The sequence below is a fragment of the Rhipicephalus microplus genome, unplaced genomic scaffold (assembly GCF_043290135.1).
Source record: "Rhipicephalus microplus isolate Deutch F79 unplaced genomic scaffold, USDA_Rmic scaffold_15, whole genome shotgun sequence".
In the NCBI taxonomy this organism is placed as follows: Eukaryota; Metazoa; Arthropoda; class Arachnida; order Ixodida; family Ixodidae; genus Rhipicephalus; species Rhipicephalus microplus.
In genome coordinates, this window is record NW_027464588.1 from 16,956,276 (window position 1) to 16,978,901 (window position 22,626).

The 22,626-nt window shown below is 43.5% G+C and overlaps 1 protein-coding gene across 1 annotated transcript in view; it reads right to left on the reverse strand.

Moving 5' to 3' along the window:
- The window catches only part of LOC119186747 (glutamate receptor ionotropic, kainate 2-like), an 83,014-nt gene that overhangs the window by 25,954 nt on the left and 34,434 nt on the right, over positions 1-22,626 (reverse strand). Inside the window, exons 2-5 of the mRNA XM_075883175.1 lie at positions 18,182-18,403; positions 12,023-12,286; positions 719-903; positions 158-211 (exon numbers count right to left, since the gene is read on the reverse strand). Coding sequence (XP_075739290.1) covers positions 158-211; positions 719-903; positions 12,023-12,286; positions 18,182-18,403 — 725 coding nt within the window. The remainder of the gene's footprint in view (positions 1-157; positions 212-718; positions 904-12,022; positions 12,287-18,181; positions 18,404-22,626) is intronic.

A 22,626-nucleotide genomic window follows, 5' to 3' on the forward strand; every position in this document is an offset into this window, starting at 1 on the left:
CAGGGCTAGGTGATGAACGAGCAAGTCTGTAGAGCTAAACTTTGTAATCAAGAATTTTATTGCCTCTGCTGTATTATTTTCTTGTAAACAGAACATCCAAAAAATTACGGCAAAGAGGGCAACATTGTCATTGCAAAAACTCCTCGAGGACGCTTACCAGTGTGGTGACGATGAAGTTGTGATACTCATTCACGATTCCAACTCTTTGTGCCTGTAAAAATATTTTGACATCACGTGAGACGCGATGTGTGTTTCATAGAATAAGGACATTTTAAAGGAACACACGAGTATGTATCAGCACATCTAGAATTTCCAACAAAACCATTGTTCAAAACTGCGCACACAAATATCTCAAGTCAAACACGCAAGATGCTCTCTAAAAGTTCTCAAATGCCGATAGAATCAAGTGACAAAAACTTATAATTATATTCTCTATTTTGAACACCTAACACAAAGCAAACAACCTAACGTAATTAAGTACGTATCAATGTACTTTTGGCTTAATTAAGGGAGATATACTGACGAAGGTCGGTCTTCAAAGATTTGTTTACTTTTCTCGTCAGGACGGTTTAAATATAGTGACTGAAAAGTAGTTCACCAGACTGACGTAAGGCTGAAATATTAAAGTCAAAGACCCGATGGCCCAGAAAACGACAGTAAAGAAAACGTAAGCAGACGCGAACACAATACTCATATCAAAATATAATTGTTCCCGTACATGTCTCAACAAATCCCCCAGCTTGTGAGTCGCCACGTCGAGCACGACGTTGCTTTCGCCGTTCTTGGCGATGTCCCGCAGAACGATCCCAGGGTTCATCTTCTCCGAAAGTAACCGAAGTGACACCGGAATCGGGAGGCTGCCAGGCTGAGTCAAGTGTAAGAGGCCGCGCAGCCGCACCAACGCTGGGAATTCGATAAACAAAATAAAAAAATGGCCGTCACTTCAGTGATTGAGCGAGCCTTTGATAAATGTCGCAAAAAAAAAATGAACAAGCCCACATTCCAAGAAAGATAGTTCACCAGTGCATTCAAAACTTGTACTTTCGGCCCATCCAGCTGATATTATTACAGAGCCCTAGAAACGTTGATTTAAGGTTTGAAATATTTCCGGCGCGCTGGAAGTAATGAGCTGAACAAAAAACCAATGAACACCGCTTGAGTACAAAATGATACCCACGGTACAGGTAAAAAAAAAAGCGTAGTATGGGTGCATCGTTTTCCTTTGCGTCACTAATTCACATCAGGTCATGTGATGCGCTGATAAGGTGAACATTGTGAAGTGTGAAATAGTGTTGCGAGTGCTAGGGAAAGAGCAAGCCTAAACAGGATTCCGGTTGACAGTATTGTGCAATATGCTTCCATAAAATTTATGCTCTTGGTTCATGCGGAATTATTAATATTAAAAATATTACTTGTTGAGGTTTAACGTGCCAAAACCACCGTGTTATTATGAAGGACGCCGTAGTGGAATCTACGCTCCGGAAATTTGGACCACTTGGGGTTTTTAACGTCTAACGTTTTTTAAAATTTTTTAATTACTCTAGCAGATGTCATCGTACCACAGAAATATGAAATATTATGTGGGTGGTGGTCATTGCAAATGCTTCATAAGTATTGCAGTATAAACTTTTTTTCATTTAAGAATGGGAGCCACCAACACCCCTAAAGCCAGAAGTGATAACGCACAGCAAAGCTACAAACAATGTAACCAATTTATTTCAATACACATAAAATCATGATATTTTACAACAAACATACTGAAAAGTCCGTTCGTGATATGTTTTCTCTTTTTTTCTCGTAGGCTGTTGAGGGGAATAGCCCCGTTTAAGTATTTCGCTGTAGAGGTCATGCTGGTTTTTCAAAAGCGTTCTCCAAGTGTTTATAAGAAATACAAAATGACGTTTCTCTTCTGAGAGGACAAATAATATCATATCACCAAGAACATCCGCGGAGTAGCGCTAAACATTTATTGAGCGATAACGTTAGGTCGTGGCTAAATTCTTGAAAACAAAAACAAACAAACTTATTGGCTAATCTCGACTGAAGTTCATAAAGTGCTGAAAACAATTATGAGTATTTGGCTTTCGCACGGGTTCACTAAATGACGCATATAACTTCAAGCTAGGCCACAAGAATTTTCCGGAGGTGCGCAATATTCAAAGCTTGCGTGCAGGCACTATTTTCGTCCTGGCTGTGCTAGTGTGTAATCAGAGCTCGAACAACAGCGTGTCCTACAATATCATGCACGAAGTATAGTGCGTTGTGATTTTCCTTTTGACATTTGTTTTTGTAGTCCAGCTTTATCCTTTTATCTCGCGGCTTCTCTCCACCGTCCGTGAAAGCACACTTAATCCCTGATAGCATAAGGTGAGCTCACGAACACGGGTACAAGAGCAGAGAGTTGGGCAAAAACAAACGCTATTAGCGTTTGTTTAATGCCCTTTGTCTCTCCGTGTTTGCACGCATACTTCCTTTTATGATGAATTTTTAACTAATAGGTTAACTTTCTGCTTTAATTAGGCTCAGCTCTAATCCAGCCGTGTGTCTGCCGTCTTGCATGATAAATAAGGATGGTCCAAGTCTCTTTCCAGTGAATGCGCGACGGAGCTACACTTATATTAACCAATTGCAACATCGCTTGGGGCTTAAACTCTATATGCACAGGGGATTCACCAAACGTACAATTCTCATATTGCTTGCATGCTTCAGTGCAGTGAGGTCCACATAAACAATAAGGTATACGGGCCTTTGGGTGTGGCAAGGAGATGCTGCTGGTTCATGCAGAATATATCCGCAACTCCTATTTTAGTGTAGAGCGAGTGCCCATTTGTTATGGTTTGCGCGTACATTATTAGGTAACGTACAACGGTCAATTCACAGAACTACAAACAAGAAATTGTTTGCGTCGCAGAAAATGTAGTTCTTCCTTGGCTTAAACTATGCTGCTCCAGGCAATTTGCGCTAGACTGAAGGCTAAGATATTTTTATTTTCACAAATCAACAAAACAGCACCTGCTTATCTTCATAGTGGCCTTTGTAAGTATATTTGTTGAGATGCGGGCATGCTTGATGTTTGCAAGCATTGCACCGATGCATCTTATAGCCTTCGTTTCCGACGAAAGCAACACCTGAACTCCTAGATATACATGTTCACGAGCAATATGAGAGTCAGCGTAGAAGCGTGGATGTGTTCATAAAACATAGGAAGGAAAGCAATGCATCATAAGATTAGGACAAAGAAAGGTAACACCATCAGCGCTGTGTGTGTCATTCTTGTGTGTCCGCGTTTTCTATACGCTTCCTTCCGGTGATTTGGCAGAAGGCTGTGTGTTTCCTCCGGTGATTTAGCAGGGTACTGTATTAGACAAGTTGAAGCTATTCTGATTGAGGTACTTGGACCAAATGAAAGAAAACTATAAAAATTGCGGAAGAAGGTCTTTTTGTCACCTTGTCTCCTATTTGCATCTAAGTTTTTTGTAAACATAGCACAATATATTTCTGCTAGATATACAACGGCCCTTACTTTGCTGCACTGTTAAGCATATAGGCATTGAAAATTAGGGCACAGGCTTTCTAAGAGACAAGCAAGAAAGCTTCAACTGAAACAACAGATATTTTTTCTGCATTGTCCAATACTATTGCTATTATGAATAACTACTATGAGGTTACGTTCAGATTAAACGTAGGATTTGTAGACTTAACGTGAAATCTAATCCGGGTTTTCTTTCAGGAGCGAAGCTCCTCTTGCTCGGCGCAAGTCACTCCCGGCGCCGTTTTGACTAGTTCTCGACTTCAGCGTTTTTGGCGTGCTTTCTTTGAAATCTCCAGTAGCTTAGTGAGTTTTCATCTCTACGCAGCTGCTCATTATGTACGTACACCTTGGAAGCGAAGACAGAGGTGCGGAGAGCTTGTAACGCAGCTGCAATGCACGCCCACCACCAATCTTTTGCGGTGAGACCTCGCCAGAGCGAAGATAGACTATACTACCTATAATATACGCTATGTAGATAGATGCCAGCGTCAGCAGCACTCCTGAGTAGGCATCATAATCGCTCCGCATGCGGTGGGAGCGGTGACAGCTGCAGTAGCCGAAGATAAGCGGGAATTCAAACACAGTCCATTCGTGTTCATCGGAGACTTCAACGTGGACATCGTGGCGGTTGACGGCTGCAGGATACTTTTACGCATATTGTCCGGTTACGGTCTCTGGTGCAGCTCGTACGGCCACAAGCATCCCACCATCATCAGGGAGACCTGTATTGAAATGGCCTTCTCCAACTTTCAACTTCCACCTTTCATCCAAGATCCTCTCACCACATACTTTACCAACTACAAAATTTTCAACTTCAAAGGAAAACGCATCCTGCAGCTAGCTTTGGAACCAGTAACGTCATCCCTCTTTATAACTTCATCCATACGTAAATGTTAAAATCTTGTGTGTATATAAGTGTATGTAATGGTATACATAAGTAAATAATAATCATCGTGTGTAAATGTGTACATAGAAACATCTCTATAACAACGAGTCGAGTTTTTATACGATATGTGGGCGAATGTGGGTGGTTTGGCCGAGAAGCCTCCCTCATCGTCATTTCCTTCGCGTAGACAGCGATGTTTTTTTTTTATTTCTGCAGGCATAAACACTCACTTACTAAAGCACGTGTGCATCATACAAAGCGAACATGAAAATTTCTGAGTTATCAAGGTGCAAAGCGGTGAGGGAACAAAATGACAACTTGGACTTCACAGTACTGATGCGCGTGCATGCGTGCGCATGTTTGTGTGCGCAAAACTTTTCAGAAAGGCTGATAAGTCTGCGCACTCTCTCATCCAGCTACTGGATAACGAACTGCATAGAAGCGGTGCACACCCACTTACTCAATAAAATCCTTACTAGATGGAGCGCAGTGAAATATTATGGCAGATAACAATGATTGATATGTGGGGTTTAGCATCCCAAAACCACTATATGATTATGAGAGACGCCGTAGTGGAGGGCTCCGGAAATTTAGACCACCTGGGGTTCTTTAACGTGCACCCAAATCTGAGCACACGGGCCTACAACACTTCCGCCTCCATCGGAAATGCAGCCGCCGCAGCCGGGATTATGGCAGATACCACGTAAAGTGGGAACCGATGATATGCGAAGTACGAATGAGAAAATTTGATATGCCACTTTAAAATCAACACAACGTTACGAGGCGCATGTAAGTTAAGGTCTACATGACTTCCACGTCTTAATTATTTTGTTTGCACGCGTCATTTGCCTTCGTCATTCATTCACATCATTTGATACTAAATTTGACATATGGATAGCTATAGCGAAACAGCCACGAGCGCCCTATGGTCGTAGAATGTAGTCTTGTTTTACATGACACGCATATTATGGTTATCGTGTTTCAACCTGTCATTAACAGTTTTCGTCTATTCACGTCACTTAATACCAAATTTGGTGTATGTGGAGCTAGTAAAATGGCTGCGAGCACGCTATGTGCGTAGCATGTAGTCATACTTTATATGATACGCATATCATGATTATCATGTTTGGACGCGTCATTTACCTTCGTCTTGTATTCACGTCACGTGATATCAAATTTCGTATATGTGGAGCTAATGAAACGGCTGCGAGCACATCATGAGCGTGGTAAGTTGTCATGGTTTTACATGGCTTGCGTGTCATGATTATCGTGCTTGTCCCAGTCATTTACCTTCGTCATCCATTGGCGTCTGGTAACAACCAAATTTGGTATATGTGGAGCTAGCGAAACGGCCGCGAGCAGGTCATCAAGGGTCCAAGGTACTCCGACCTAACGTTGACGAGTGCGCACGCTGGGCGAAGCGACGCTGCGCTAGAAAAACCGACACCAGGCGCGACTGGTGCAACCAGCGTCTGTCGGCGCGGCCCGGCGGCAACCGGCGCGATATGCAACATGCTGCATTTCACGCCCATCACGTTACCAAGCTCTACTAGACAGCACTGTGTCTGCCTCTCTTCGTAATGGAGGGACGCCGGGCCTGCTCAAACGGACATGCGTCAAAGCAATGCAACGTGGCGTGCGCCTGCAAGTAAACGGCAGGTAGATCGGCGCCTGGCGTGGCATCGCCGGCGTGACGCGACTAAACGAACACCGGTGCACACGCGCGAGAGGTCATCTCGAACTATATTGGCAGCTTGAGTTTGACATGCAGTCATGTTGCTACATGACACGCTTCTCATTATTATTATGTTTGCACCAGTCAGATACCTTCGTCATCTATTTACGTGACGTAATACTAAATTTGGCATATGTGAAGCTAGCAAAACGGTAGCAGTGCATCATGAGTGTGGCATGTAGTAATGTTGTTACATAATAGGCATGTCATGATTATTATGTTTGGACTTGTCCTTTACCCATGTTGTCCGTTCACGCCCCGTAATACCAAATTTGGTAGATTCGAAGCTAGCGAAACGGCTGCGAGTGCACCATGAGGGTGGCGTGTAGTCATGACTAGTCATTGCATAAAGATCATGACATGTATATCATGACTTCCACTTCAGGGTGTACCACCTATGTTCGTTATGCAGTCATGTCATACCATGTCAGTTTTGGAAGATATCATGTGAACGAAACCACCGCAAGAGCAGCAAGACCATGAAATGTAAATCATGACATTCATAACAAACATTTCATGATTTTCGTGTTATGACTTATCACTTATCCTCATCATGCAGTCATGTTGTGCCATACCAAGTTTGTTGTCGATGCCATGATCGTAACGACCAGGAGAGCTAAAAGTCGTAAGCGGCTATATAGATTGATGCATAGATACACTCAATTTCGCCGAAGCTCGCTAAGAAATGCTTCGCATTTGAAACAAAAAAAAACAGGCCTGCGCCGTAGGCGCAACATACTAACAGCGAAAGCTAGAAGAGGGGCCTTTCAGAGCCTTTTTCAAAACACTCATTGCGTAACTACTGCAAGCACACTTGCTTGGTACCCACTAGGGCAATAATAATAACCTTTCATATAGTAGGTCGGCATTCGCTATGCTATTTTGCGTCATTATACGGAGAAGCGTGCTGTCCGCTAAACACTTGCAAGAAATTTTCTGCCAATTGTCCATGCAGTGGCTGATGACGATAAGGAATTATGGCTGAAGTGGGTTTGCGTCACAGTTGATAGCAGAACAAGAACAAGTTTTTGTGATAATTTAGAGCATTTGGACAGCCCACTCGTACGCCATTTGCATTTTGTGACGACTGGTAGCTCTTTTGCTTTTGTAAAACGCTTTATAAGTCGTAATAACGTGATTGCTTTCCCTACATCAAGCCTGCCTACGGCAAGTTTGATAACTCGCAAGCACCGGTGTCGCTCAGTGGTCTCCTGGAGTGTTTCGTTGAAGCTGTTATAAAAGTGCGAGTTATGTATAAAACTACCGACTGTGTTGAAGATGTAATATCTTTGTTTGATGCGTAAACACACATGAAACACATGAGATGGTCATTGTCAGATTAGCTTGACCTGTAGTCCAGAAAGCAATAAAGAGAAAAAAGGTGTAGCTCAGCGGTGAAATATTGAGCTGGCACCCAGCGGACCCGGGTTGAAGCCCACTCTGTCATTGGTGGAAGGTTTATTTTTTTCTTATAATTTTGCGCGATGTGGTTACGGACACCGGCGGCAGACAACAACTGCACGTGACCCGAATTGTAATCTCCAAACAGCATTCACTGTAAAAAACAAAAAAAGGATGGGTGATTCCTCTTTTAAAGAACCGGTATAACGCGAAAGTAAAACTTGTCCTGACAGAGGTAGTTCAGAGTTCATAGTGCATTGATTGCTACAGTGGAATGCATGTGGAATGAATGCTACAGTGTTGAATGAATGCTGAAGCGAGAAATTGAAGTGTTAAGCGAGGAACGGCAAGCAGCTCGAAACATGCAGTCCGGACCTCAAGCAGAAAGCGCGGCTGAAATGAGCATACAGAGGTGTGTTTAGAAAAGTTTATCGACTTGGAGTACGAGGTACTCTAGTATGGGAGAACATGAAGGTGTCCCGTGGTGCTAGACGTCTTCCGGTTTAATTACGTCTAAAAATGTATACAGAGGGCGAGCATGGACTTATGACTGTCATAGCTTGAAACTTAAATTCCGCTGCTCAAACAGAAAGAAATACGAACAAATTGAACGCACACGTATACAGAGGACGAGCGTGAACTGCCACAATTTTTACTTCGTGTGTGAGCAGCACGCTCCTTTCTTAAACGCGGCTGCGGCAGCGTGCGAAGTGATATTTGTGTGCTTTTTAACTACCGTAACGTTAAAGGAAACTTGCGATGGGAGCACAAGAGGTAAATTACCGAAAATAAGTGCGTGCTTGATTGAGCCACCCAACTTTTAGAGCCACCATGCACACCATGTGGAGGGACATGCACAGCGACGCGTATTGTGGCTCGGCACGAAGACCTTGAGGCCACGCGCGCCCATCGTGCCATCTCGGTAGTGATGACGAAAATGCGTTGAAATTGCTGAACTCTGATGAACGCCAGCGGCACATCATGTATATAAATGGCTCAGCCTGTACAAGCTGCTCTCTGGCTTAGTGTTCAGCGTGGCGTGCTAAGAGCTTGAGGTGACTGGTTCAACGCTCCCCAGTGACTCGTTTTTTTCATATGTTAGTACTCGTTTATAATTCACGGCGTCATACCTGTGACGGAAATACGTCATCGGAGCCGCGGTGGACCCTGGCATAAAACAACATCCGTGGAGCATCTCGAATTTCCGCGCTAAGCGGTTGTCCTGCCTACAGACGTTTGAAGAGCTACGTCGCTGCAATGAAACCTTTAAACGCGTGCGCAGTGGGCGCAGTGGGCGTAACGGCGAAAAAAAAACGATAAAGAAATAGAAGAGAGTCGCAGTGTGGGCCTGGCCTGGCATGGGCCGGCGCCGGCGTGACAGAACTGCAGTGTTAGATAACGCCAGCGGCGATGCGCTCAGGGATACTTCGTAGCTTGCATGGCGTAGTTATTGCGTTTTGTTGTCTTGTGACCAGCATTTCTCAATTGCTCAGTGGTGTCGTGTGTGTGTGTGTGTGTGTGTGTGTGTGTGTGTGTGTGTGTGTGTGTGTGTGTGTGTGTGTGTGTGTGTATGCGTGTGCGTGTGCGTGTGTGTGTGCGTGCGTGCGCGTGTGTGTGTGTGTGTGTGTGTGCGCGCGCGCGTGTGTGTGTGTGTGTGTTTGTGTGTGTTGGCAGCTAGACTGTATTCACTATACCACCATCCTTCAGCGGTGTCATGTGGGTGTGTTGTGTTTGCAGCTAGACTGTGTTCACCACGGTGCAGTACGTGAACGATGCTTGGTGATGGCAACAGAAGCACGTTCCTTTCGTGCTCTTTCTCAGGCCTCGAGCGGACCTGCCATCGTGACTATACGAAGCAGGATGATGCGCACGCTGCGTGCTCAGAAGTGCTCGGAACCCGAACAGTAAGAATGCTCCTGTTTTTCGTGTCCTCATCCGTATTGTAACTCGGGTGCTTGTAGGTATTGTTCTGCACTGTGTGTTGACGGAAAGGAAAATTAAAAAAAACAAAAAAAAAAGAAAAGGACATCACGTGCACATAGCAACACTGGGCGGGGACTGATGCGCGTGTGAAGATGACTGCGATGGCAGTACCTAATGCTTCATACGGCCACCTATTTGACGCGCATGCGCGCTTTGTCGAAGATGTTTTGTACGATATGATTCCTCGCAACTTAGCACAACTGAAGCGAAGCTGTTTGTAGAAGTACTCAAGTGAAATACCTAGTCCTTCGGTCACACGGCCTCTATGTCAATTGTTCTTTTCATTTCACTCACTTTCCATAATTGATTTGCTTGTGTTGATCCTGTGTTGACTTGTGCTCGATATTACCGTGTTGCATGATCATAAGCCCGCGTTTCCCAGCGCTAACAGTTGATAGAAAAGTGAAATATTCTGGAAGTTTTTTGTTCCACCACTCAATCATTTGTATGAATCAATTATTTTTCTAATAGAGCACCTTTCGTAAAAGAATGATGAACAGTGTATGCTAGCCATCACACTTTGTTGTTTTACCCTGTGTCAGGACTTGGTGAAGAACATCAACTAGATGACGGGCACTACACTGCCTAGAATATAATGTACTCGTGGCTACGTTATCGCCCATACGCATCCCGTTCGTTGCATACTTCTTCCAACAATGAACCATTGCGTCCGACTGCTTACGAATCTTTCAAGTTTGAATTCGCTGCCTCTGCTCAAAAGAAATCACATGTATAAAAAAATTGCCCGCAGCTTCCCTCGGGGGAACACTGAGGAGAATGCGGAGCATATAATTGGTTAACGGGGTGTTAAAGTGCGACTTACTTGGGTCGATGGCTAAATTGGTTAACGTGGTTGTGAAATGGGGTGTTAAATTGCGACTTACTTGGGTCGATGGCTAAATTGGTTAACGTGGTTGTAGAAGGGGGTGTTAAATGAGTGAACACGTACACACGTATGCGAAAGGACGGCGCTGGTCGAAGGGACGTCGATCATTGTGTTTGTGGATTCGTTGGAATTCATTTCACCGCGACCTTGGACGTCGACGCGCCGTACAAACCAACCGACGAGCGGCAACTGAGCGAGCGAGCGCCGACCTTGAGTATATATACAGCGCGACGGCGCATGCACTGTCAGCTGTTGAATGTTCTCAAAGGAGAAGCGTGCGCGCGGCACAGATGGTGACGGCGCGACGGCGCATGCGCTGTCAGCTGTCGAATGTTCTCGAAGGAGAAGCGCGCGCGGCACAGATGGTGGGCGACGGCGCGACGGCGCATGCGCGCGCGTCAGCTGTCGAATGTTCGAGAAGCGGTGCTGACGGCGCGGACGGCGCACTACAAGGCGCGAGTATAAGATGCTTCCGCATCTAAAAGAAGAGCAAATGCACGCTCATGGCACTTGTGGATGGTCTGCACTGGGAAATCTGCACTGGGTGAACGTGGAGTTGAAAAAAGTTACCAGTGGTTATCCTGCTACGTGCTACGCACCCGGCTCATGTTCATTTCTTTTCCTTGATTTAAACTATATATAAGACATCCTTAACCTCGGTTCGTTATTTCACATCAAATCCCGGTTAAGCGCCGTCACGTCTATATTGAAGACCATTTAGAATAGGGCCGCTTTCGCTAGACAACGAACTGACTTGAAACGATCATAATTTGACTGGCTTTGCTGCTTGCTGGCGTGTATTGTAGCCAGCATATCGACCCGCCATGGTGATCGGCTGCTTGTCTTCACGGGATCAAATCGCAACCACCGCAGCCGCATTTTAGATCGAGGCAAAAATGCTTTAGGCTCATGTGCTTGGATTTAGGCACACGTTGGTAACCTCTGGTTGTCTACATTTCTGGAGCCCTCCACTAAACGGCGTCTCTCATAAAGATATGATGTTTTTGGGATGTTAAACCACAACAATCGTTAAGTTACCAGGATATGACTAAGATTTTACCTGACTTCTGAAACGTTCTGTGCCAGAAACTCTTTTCGTCTTTTGGAACTAGTGTGTGAAAGCGACATGTTTCAACCCTTCTTTATAATCATTGGCAACAGTGAGTGAAAATGAGCCTTCGTGGACAAGCAATTCAGCTGCTCAGACGGAGTGCAATACCTATTTTCCCGACTGGTAGTGTCTCGTCGCACATGTTGATAGTCATTTATCCGGTTACATAAGAGCAAATTAAGGTGAATGCATGAGCGAGCTGATATATACAGTGAAATACAGAACTGCGTTTTGCCGATGTGAGACCGACGAACCATATTCAAGAAAATCGAGTGCCCAGATTGCTAGCGTACATTAGCTTGTTTCATTTAAAAAAATGATGCCCTTTATTGTGGACATTGTACCGGTATGCATATATGGCAGCATATTTGCTCACGGTGATCTGGAAGTGTTGAAAAATACTGAGATTTCACAGAAGCACGTGGGCAGGCTGCCAATGAGTATTCGCCAACAGAAAGAAACGAAAAATTATTCGACTCTGCACTCACCCTCTGACTTTTCGTAGACAATCGTGAAACTCTTCCAACGTTGAGCTTTCACCAAATCTTGGAGCGCTTTGTCCAACTCGCTGTGAGGAGGTGCCATGCTAACAGACACCGACGCCGCGTTGACGCCGGCATTGGGCTGAAATTCCCGAGACAAGATGATGTGTGGCACATGCTGTCCAGCGCAAGCGCTGCCGACCAGCGACGCCGCTTTTGACTTCCGTGGTCCCAGCACTGCGACAACACCTTTCTCCAGGAGTCTGTACACTGCCTCGAGACAACGAAATGAACAAAATTGACAGCATGCAATAGCCGTATAGGACATTCCTGAACTCAGGTTAATATGTCGTACACGGCTATGGAGGTGTTGACGAGTGTAGTCTTACGAGATTGTACCCCTAACCACACCGAGCTGGCATTAGACGGCTCATTCGTTTAAGCTTCAAAGAATGCCAGTTTACCTGGCATTCACTTGAGCTCAGTCTTGAAAAAATTGTCTCATTGCGAGTCATTTGCCATTAGGGGGCACATCAAAGCTATTCTACATCAAATTTCGCGCAGGCGTCAATAAACCCTTGTTCATTTTTGCCAAATATAGAGTCATATCCGCTTTAGTTCTTGTTCCACCGGAAGGGTTCACTCCTCAAACATATGATGCTAAGCTTAATTAGCAGCTCACGAGCCGCTTTTTGTAAGGTCTTCTTTGGAAACTTTTCTATCAGTAGCATTTACCTTCTATTTTTTGTGTATGGCAATAATTGAAAAGTTTGAACATGACAATGTTTGTGATTCATTCGAATGCAAGAACAAACAAATCACGACAATGTATGTATCTGTATCTGTGTTACACGAATTACTAATTCAACTAGCATACTATGAGTGAACCTTTTTTTCTAATACACTTGTGGAATGCTCAGAAGAAGAACCTGTTTTTCCCTACTGAAAGTTTGACCACACTGTGACAGTTTTTCATATATTTGAACCAGAAGCCAGGAATATCTTTTCGAATTCTAAAATATACCTTAATACGGGGCGCAAGAGGCTGTAAGATGCGCTACTTGTATTTGCTTAAAAATAATTTTGCCTCGGCAAGTTGCTGCAAATTTAGGAAGTTCATCAGCACAATAATAGACAGTACAAAAAAAACAAGAAAAATTGGACTTGTTCCCATAGTTCTTTCATCCCATCGTTTGTTCTGGTGAACTTCGAAGAAGCGCAGTTGTATTAATAATAGCCATCTAAACAAAATATCTCAGCACCGTCACGAATAGCGTGGCCATATTAAAGCTCCTTTATGATTCCGAAGTAAACACTGTAGTTAATTTTAAGAAGGTAACAGCGAAAGACCGCCTATATCAGAGAAACCGATAATAGGATTATACGGCCTCCGGTTTCGCAAAAACTATGAAGGTAAACTGAGGAGAAATAGAAGTGCAGACGCCCTGTCGTGGATCAGGTCTCAATTACTAGGCCTAGCTCATATGTATCGCATTCGCAAACGCAGGCGTCAGCATTGGTCGTTAAAGTGCAATTTACTTCCCTTAGATGTTGCCTTTTTTTATATTCTCTTGAATTTAACCACGTCCGGTGCACACCACACTAGGACCAGCTGTGTACATCGTAGAACGTGCGGCGCAAGAGAAGCAGTGATTTCTTTTATAGCGATAGTGGCGCAATTATGACAGGTACTGCAAGAAAAGATATTTAATAAAGCTGATGTTAAGGACTTTCACAAGTTGCAACAATCGAAAACTTTTTTTTACAATAAAAGTGTTTGCCGGGTCCACCAACACCCCGGTGACATATTTCCGTCAAAAAAACAAGGCCGGAAAATGGGCACATCATCCTATAAAAAATTTGCAAATCCCACGTACAGTGCGAATCGATGATTTACGAAAAACAAATCGGGAAGGTTGATATGCCACTTTAAAATCAGCACAATGTTACGAGGCGGACGTAAGTTATGCCATATTCCTAACTTTCATGCCATGATTATCATCTCTGCGCCTGGCATTCTTTTTTAATCGTCCATTCACGTTACGTATACCAAGTTTGGCATATGTGAAGCTAGCAATATGACCGCGAGCGCGCTAAGAGGGCAGCAGGTAGCCATAGTGTACATAATATGTATGTCATGATTACCATGTTTGGGCGGGTCATCTAACGTCATCGTCCATTAGCATCACGTAAGACTAAATTTAGTACATGTGAAGCTAGCCGAACGGTCGCGAGCGCATCCTGAGAGTGGTATGTAGTCATGCACTTTAATGACATGCATGCCATGATTTCCATATTTGCACCAGTCGCATACCTTCATCATCCATTCAATTCACGTATACCGAATTTCGTGCATGTTAAGTAGCAAAACTACCGCAAGCGCTTTATGAGAGTGGCATGTGGTCATGTTCTTACATGACGCGCATGTATTCTATATCATTTCCACACTAGTCGTAATTATTTATCATCCATTCATGTCGTGTAATACCAACTTTGGTGTATGGGAAGCTGGGGAAATAGCCACGAGCGCATTATGAGCGTGGTATCTAGTCATGCTCTTCAATGACGCAGATGTCATGATTACCATGTTTGCGTCAGTTTTATACCTTCGACATCCATTCACTTCCCGCAATGCCAAATTCGGTGTAATTGAAGCCATGGAAAGGACCGCGAGCGCATCATGAGTGTGGAATGTAGTCATGCATGTTCTTACACAACACTCATGTCACAATTTCAACGTGAAGGCGTGTCACTCGTGTTCGCCATGCAGATATTTTTTACGATACAAACTTTGTGATGTGTCATGTGAACAAAAGCACCGCAGGAGCAGCAAGACCATGACATGCAAATCATGACATTCATGACAAACTTGTCCTGAATTTTATGTTATAACTAGTCACTTATACTTTGTATCGTCATGTTATGCCCTACCAATTTTGGTATTAATCTCAATATCCAAACGGACAGGAGAGCTAAATGTCATAGACAGACAGACAGACAGACAGACAGACAGACAGACAGACAGACAGACAGATAGATAGATAGATGATAGATAGATAGATAGATAGATAGATAGATAGATAGATAGATAGATAGATAGATAGATAGATAGATAGATAGATAGATAGACAGACAGACAGACAGACAGACAGACAGACAGACAGACAGACAGACAGACAGACAGACAGACAGACAGACAGATAGACAGACAGACAGACAGACAGACAGACAGACAGACAGACAGACAGACAGATAGATAGATAGATAGATAGATAGATAGATAGATAGATAGATAGATAGATAGATAGATAGATAGATAGATACGCACAAAGTCGTTGAAGTTCGCTAAGAAATGCTTCGCATTTGAATTGTTGCTTGTTCGTTTCTGTTTGATTCATGCAAAAAAGAACCGCCGGACGTTACCACGGGTGATGTCGCGAGTGGTTCCAAAATTGAATTTTCGTGGGGTTACACCGGACAAGCGGTGCCATCTAGCGGGACTCAGTTATAAGAAATGCGCCTGCAATCTCGATGCCAATGGCAGGAAATTGATCAATGGGCGTTGTTGCTGCTGTGGCTTCCGCTTCTTTCAGTCTGCTATTCTAGCGCAGAAAAGCCGAGCAACGTTGTGCACGGCGACAGTGACGTAAGACGGTCCACTCGATCGCTTCTTTAGGTGGGTAGTTTGAAGGGCACGAACCCGATGCATAACACTAAAATATGATTTTATTTCAAAATAGGGCCTTTCTTGGCACGAAAGTAGCACTACCAGGTTTATAGATTGCCATTTTAACAATCAACATTAACTTATTAGCTTGCTTTACCTTAAGCTCTCCTAAATAATAGTTACCTTTATGCTTAAGCTCTCCGAAAGAGTTAATGGCTGTATACGATACACATGTTTAAATCGATTCGACTGGCTGGGAGCTTCCTTTTCATTAGTATAGAAAATTATTTCCGTAAACCACAAGAATAATTTGATTCGTGAGGCTGCTTTCTAGATCCTGAAGCGACACCTCACATCAGAGACAATTTTCGCCATTTCGAATTTACTGCCCCTATTTACCATCTCAGCACCTCCGTCACTTGCGAGACGACGCCAGGTATGACAAAACGATTGTTGTGATTGCAGCACAGGCGCACGAGCCAAACACCGAACACATGGTGAGACAACACGATGACGATGATTACAAATATTAGTATGCCCAAGCGAAGAAGATTATCTACACTGTAACGCTTACGCTTGTTTTACTTCTGTCGCCATAATAAGTGCACGAAAAACTTTAGGCGTCAATACAGAGAACATTTTATATATGCAGTCAGATATACTGCTATTTTTGTACCGAGACTATATTAGAGAACTCCTAAACAGCCTCCTAAAGAACAGTAAACCATCTTATTATCTCCCGTAATTTCCCTTTTTCGCGGCACAGTTCGCGGTCTTTGCAGTTTGATCATGTGGCATCAGGGTGAAATAAGCTCTCAATTGTTCAATATAGGTGATAAATCTGCTGTGAATTGTGTCATACAATGCTTTGCAAAGTAGTCACATGCTCGTTCTTCCTTTTATTGCGTGACTATCACGCGCGATGAACTCATTTCACTTCATGTTCTGAGTTTGCGACTGCGCAAGCACAAGGAGCAGCGTGTGGTCGAAATGCGCGAAATCATAACTGGCTAAACACCTAGTGCCAACATTCCACGTGTTTCATCAGAAATGAGTGGCGAAAGGAGGTAGCGCTTGTGGAAAAAGGAGTCAAGTTGAGAAAGACACTATGTTTTCACCTCTGAACTTGCAACTGTTGACGAGCCCTTTAATCATGCCCTCTAAATATAGCTAAACGTTTACAAAGATAAAACATCCTAGACCATGCAACTTGAACTAACACCTCTATAATATTATGTCATTCTATGAACGTATATATTGAAGTAAAAATTAAGTTGAACTATTCTTTACTTTCATTGATAATGCATCACGTTATGTCCCATGGCACCCAAAAGCACTTGAATTTCTTGCATTTTTTCTGATTGAGTCGGGTGAACTTCGCTCATCATTGCAATAAAAGAATGTTTGCCCGCAACACTGCTATTGACGCCAACTGGAAAAAAAATAAAATAATACTAATTTGGGTCACGGAGTTCATACAATGAGAGTAGGCGGAGACGACAAACTCAAAGTGTTTCTTCCTAATTATATCAGAATAACAAACGAAGTGGTTTTCTTATCAGGCCTTCTTTTCACGCACTAAGACTGTGGCCAATGTCTTAAAAATTTAGGTTTTTAAATCAACCCTTACGACATTTCTTTCGATCACAGCCGGAAAGCTTGCAAATGTGCTTACTCGTGCGAAACATTTATGTTATGTGCACTAAAATTTATTTGCACTTCGAAGGTTTGTTACAGACAAACACACACGTATCTTTTGTCAAATTTGTAACTACAAGCAAGATGTGTGCTAGTTATACCACCACAGTAACTTGTATTTCCAAATGGTAAGCCCTACAACGCTCCTTACATGGGGCATACTATAAGATAACAGCCACGAGTGTGTATAAATGGACGCGGGCAATCGATGAATCACGTGGCATGCAGATATTGACGAGCAGGAATGAAATGTGCGTACAAAGGTAGTGTTCATTCCGTCTTAGTCAAATGTATCGCACATAGACAACGTATATGCGAATGCAGAATCGCGAGTTGGGTGAGGTAATAGATGTTCATCGTGGAATGCTTTTCAGCGCAACGGGTTAGATACGGACAGAGAAGGTACGCAGCGCTGAAAGGAGCTCCGTTTACTAGAAACATGCTGAAGCCGAATCGCGAGTTGGGCGAGTTCGTGGATGGTCATTGCGGAATATTTGGATGTTCATCGTAGATTATCATGGATGACCATCCACCAACTCGCCCAACTCGCGATTCTGATGCAGCATGTTTCTAGTAAACGGAGCTCCTTTCAGCGCTGTATCCCTTCTGTGTCCGTATCTAACCCGTTGCGCTGTGAAAAATTCCACGATATCTGCGAATGCTTTGACTTCCTTCACTCTTGGCTTTTGGTTTATTTGACACGCCTCTTTTGAAATTTACACATGCAATTTATGGTAAAAGTAGTGGCAGGCTATTGCGCCTATTATTGCAGTAAACTTAGTGATGCTACGAGCATTCACCTTTCTTTGCCGATTGGAAGGTGTCTTCTGGATCGAGTCTCTCAATGGCCAGGCTGAGGTGTGGTGCTCTGCTAGAAGAGTTGGCCAACTCCTGGGTGCCTGTGTTACCAGCCACTGACGTTAGCTTCTCTCCATCGTCGCTGGCGTTCAGGTTGACTTGGTCGAGCATCTGCCACAGGAGCTTCTCTTCTTCAGATGAGCCAGCATGGTCGTACACGACACCTGTGCACAAAAAATCATAATAATTGTTAGGGCTTTATGTTCCAAGATCACATTGTCGTTAGGGTGTTTTGGAATACCGTTTGCAAGCGCTGCGGGCGTTGCTGACGTAGCGGGTGCCATGCGAGTTTTAGAATAGCGTCTGCTCTGCTGCAAACCGCAATGCACGATCGCTGTGATACCGTAGCCTCGAAAACAGCGCTAGCGGGCCACATACGGGCCGCGATCGCAGCACGCAATTTCAAATTTTCTGCGTCCGGAAACGCGGACGCCGACTCGCGTTACGACGCTTGCGCAGTGGCAGCGACCGCATCGTAAGGGCTCGCAGTGCGCTATTTTAAAATTCCCTATTATCAAGATCACCATAGCGACGAAACTCTAGGAATTTTGTCCATCTTGAATGCTTTACCATGCAAATGTCTTGAAGTACAAAGACCTCTACCACTCCGCTCTCATCTAAACGCGGTCGCCATTGCTTGCGTTTCATCTCCCAATCTTCGCGTCAGCACTCGAACACCATAACCACAAGACCACCTGGGTGGATGTGAACCGAAGAACATTGAAGTTCTTTTGACCAGAAAAGAGAAGGAAGGAGTCCGCAAATAGTTGGTTTAACAACAAATTATGCACATATTTTGCTTGGAATAAAAACTCGACTGCATAAGATGCTAATAAAGTAGGCTATCGCATCATATATATTAACAGGGCAATGCAAAACTCAAAGAAAAAAAGGAAACAATTTTTGGATGTTTTTCTTGCATTATGTATTCTCCGAGGCCCTATTCATTTTATTGTAAGCAGAACAGTTAGTGCAATAAAAACATCTAGTGCATTTTACAATATATAGACATAAATGTTGGACAGGTTTTTGTCTTATGTGAGGTGTCAGGCTAAACCGGTACATCTGTTACGCATAATACATACCAGTGTCTGCACCTCCTCGAGCTGTTTTTTAGTAATGAAAACGTGAAGTAGTCAGAATACCGCTTGAAGTTTTTTTTTTAAGTTAAGCTATTGCTTTGCTAAAGTTGCAGATTCCATCTGGTTACAGATGAGTACCTGTAAAATAATGTAAACTTTCAGTTATTGATTTGTGAGCTAGTTTTGTGCTTTCCGATGAACTTGTGCAACTTGTATCTTCTAGTCTTGTTGTATATAAGTTCGAATTTAAGTAAATTATTCCACATGTGTATGTGCCATTATTGGGGTAATTCACTCAACGACCTCAAAAAAGCCGCTAATTGTATTAGCTGAAGGGCCATCGTGCATTTCATTGCGTTGTACAAAGCTCGAAGCAGGCCAAGCTGATTTCTCGTGAATATTATGTAGTGGATAAAGCGAATGCGTCAACAGGGGGTTGTGTGCTCGTTCCATCGTTTCGACAAGTAGGCTTGTGTTCCTTAATGTTCTTCAAGCCTTGAGGAAATATGGCAACTTGCCGAAACGTCCACACGAGCGCACAAACCCTGTTTACGAATTTTTCAACTATCAACCTACATTCAAGTGAGAAACGTGGCAGACTACATAAAATCTAATGGTATTGCACGCACTGGCATATAAATTCAATCAAGAAGCATCAGTGGGTTACGGGTGCAATGCCCCAACCGTACATGGCAAAGCAAGGAACCACATATCTTTCAGATTTTCGGCGGAAAATGAGGATATGAATGTATATAAAACAGACGACACATGAATAAACATACCATAACGTTGTATCTCATCGGTGCATATTTAGCAAAATATACATAGCAAGACACTGTTGTTCACGCCTCAAAATTCAAAGTAACGCAATGCAAAAGTCCAAACAATTGACACCTTAACAACTCCAACGTCAAATCCTTTAATAAAAAGTGCATTTGACTACCAAAATACGAAGCTCCAAGTGAAAATGTCATAGGTGGCTAAATAGAAGACGTTATAGCTGCTTCTTTTCATGTCTCAAAGGGTCCGAATTATTTAAAAATTTCTATCAAAAGTATACACAAAAATATGCCCTTTCAATGAGATTTTCATCAATGCAGACGTTTAGAGACTATGACGTGTTCGAACATTACCTTTCGTTTTCACGCCATAAGGTTTCATTCCTGTTTATGCGTGCCAGAAGCTAAAAACAAAGATCATTCATGATTATTTTGTACACTTTCTAGAAGGGTGTTTTAGTAGGCTTTATTTATGTGTTGTTTCTTCGAGTGGCTTGCTAACGGGCAGTATTTTATGCCTACTTAAACCTTGGTTAACTCAATGGACAGTTTATCCTGCGTACGCGATCACATGGTCAGTCTTTTCTATATATATTTCGTTTCTACTAGGAGGCCCACATTGGACAAGGAGTGGTAGAATAGCCTCGCATACGGATCCACATTTTGCCCCCGTCGAAATTTATGCCAAAACTACCATCTAGTGGAAGAATAAACAGGATCGTCCCAAAAATGTTGAAAATAGACTCCCCCAGGCAGTGAACCGGCAAATGTAGTGACGATTTATTCTATCGACGTGCCAATGTAAGACTTTCTCCGTCGGCTTGAATATTTACATTTCACGCTCTGTGCCTAAGAGAACATCGAGGCATGGGTAGTATATCCGTTTGTTTGCCCGTTCCTCAGCTATATTTTAGCGCTGGAAACAAGGAGTAAATAGAGGACACCAGATGGCTGCCCAGTCTTCGCTTTAGCTTTCGGACTCTCAGCCTAGCGGCAACAGATGCTGTAGACAACTTGCTAGAGCAAATACGCCGCCCCGTCTCAGCTCGTTTTAGGAAAACCTACTGGGTAATGTTGAAGTATGACAGCCATCATCGTGCCTCACGTGCTTCGCTTGAAAGGAGTTGGAAAAACATTGCCCGCAGCTTCCCTCGGGGGAACACTGAGGAGGATGCGGAGCATATAATTGGTTAACGGGGTGTTAAAGTGCGACTTACTTGGGTCGATGGCTAAATTGGTTAACGTGGTTGTGAAATGGGGTGTTCAATTGCGACTTACTTGGGTCGATGGCTAAATTGGTTAACGTGGTTGTAGGAGGGGGTGTTAAATGAGTGAACACGTACACACGTATGCGAAAGGGCGGCGCTGGTCGAAGGGACGTTGATCATTGTGTTTGTGGATTCGTTGGAATTCATTTCACCGCGACCTTGGACGTCGACGCGCCGTACAAACCAACCGACGAGCGGCAACTGAGCGAGCGAGCGCCGACCTTGAGTATATATACAGCGCGACGGCGCATGCACTGTCAGCTGTTGAATGTTCTCGAAGCGCGACGCCACATGCGCGTCCACTGGAAAATCAAAAGAATTGTAGATGTCGAACGCGGTGTGTAGAGGAGGAAGGGTGCACAGATGGTGGAGGAGTGAAGCGCGCGCGGTGTGTAGAGGAGGAAGGGATGCACAGATGGTGGAAGAGTGGGCGACGGCACGACGGCGCATGCGCGCGCGTCAGCTGTCGAATGTTCGAGAAGCGGTGCGGACGGCGCACTACAAGGCGCGAGTATAAGATGCTTCCGCATCTAAAAAAAGTGAACCCATCCATTCGGACTTCGGACTGCCATTCGTTTGGTATGGCGTGCATGTTATGATTTACAATACGGAACTTTATTCGGTTTATTTTTGTTTTCAGTGTTTCACTTAGAAGAGTTAGATAAATTTCGAACACACTTCCTCTAAATATACAGCATATCACTACCAGCAGCCTACACGTACCCGAAAGTATACAGTCAATTGTACAAGTTTATTTTTCAACATCGCATTTTTTTTTTCCGAAAGCACCGTGAGTCGAAAGAATTGAGGTGCGCAGATTAATTATTAGTATCTATGGATGGTCAACGTTAGTAATATCTTATTCGAAGTATGTTCTTTCTTGTTCCAGCTTCAAGCTATAAACGCAGCATGATCGATTTTATTTGCTCTGTAGGCGATTAAAGGAAGTTTTTTTTCAGTTTTCCCCCTTAATGAAGCATTCATCTATTAAAATTAGTTAACACAAATTAGTGTTCATTATAGCCCTTAAAATAACATGGTTGTGTAGGTATTTAGAGATTCATTTGTTTTCAGCAAGGACAGCCTCTGCAGTAGTTAGCACTTTGAACAGGAAAACAAATATTGGAGACGCCGCTGAAGAATTCATCGGTAAAAAAAAAATCGAGTTTCGCATTTAAAGCACAGAAAGCAGTGCAAAAAAACACACCAGGTTGCTTCCATAAGTCCAAAAACAATCTTTCTCTTCGTCCACTCGTTC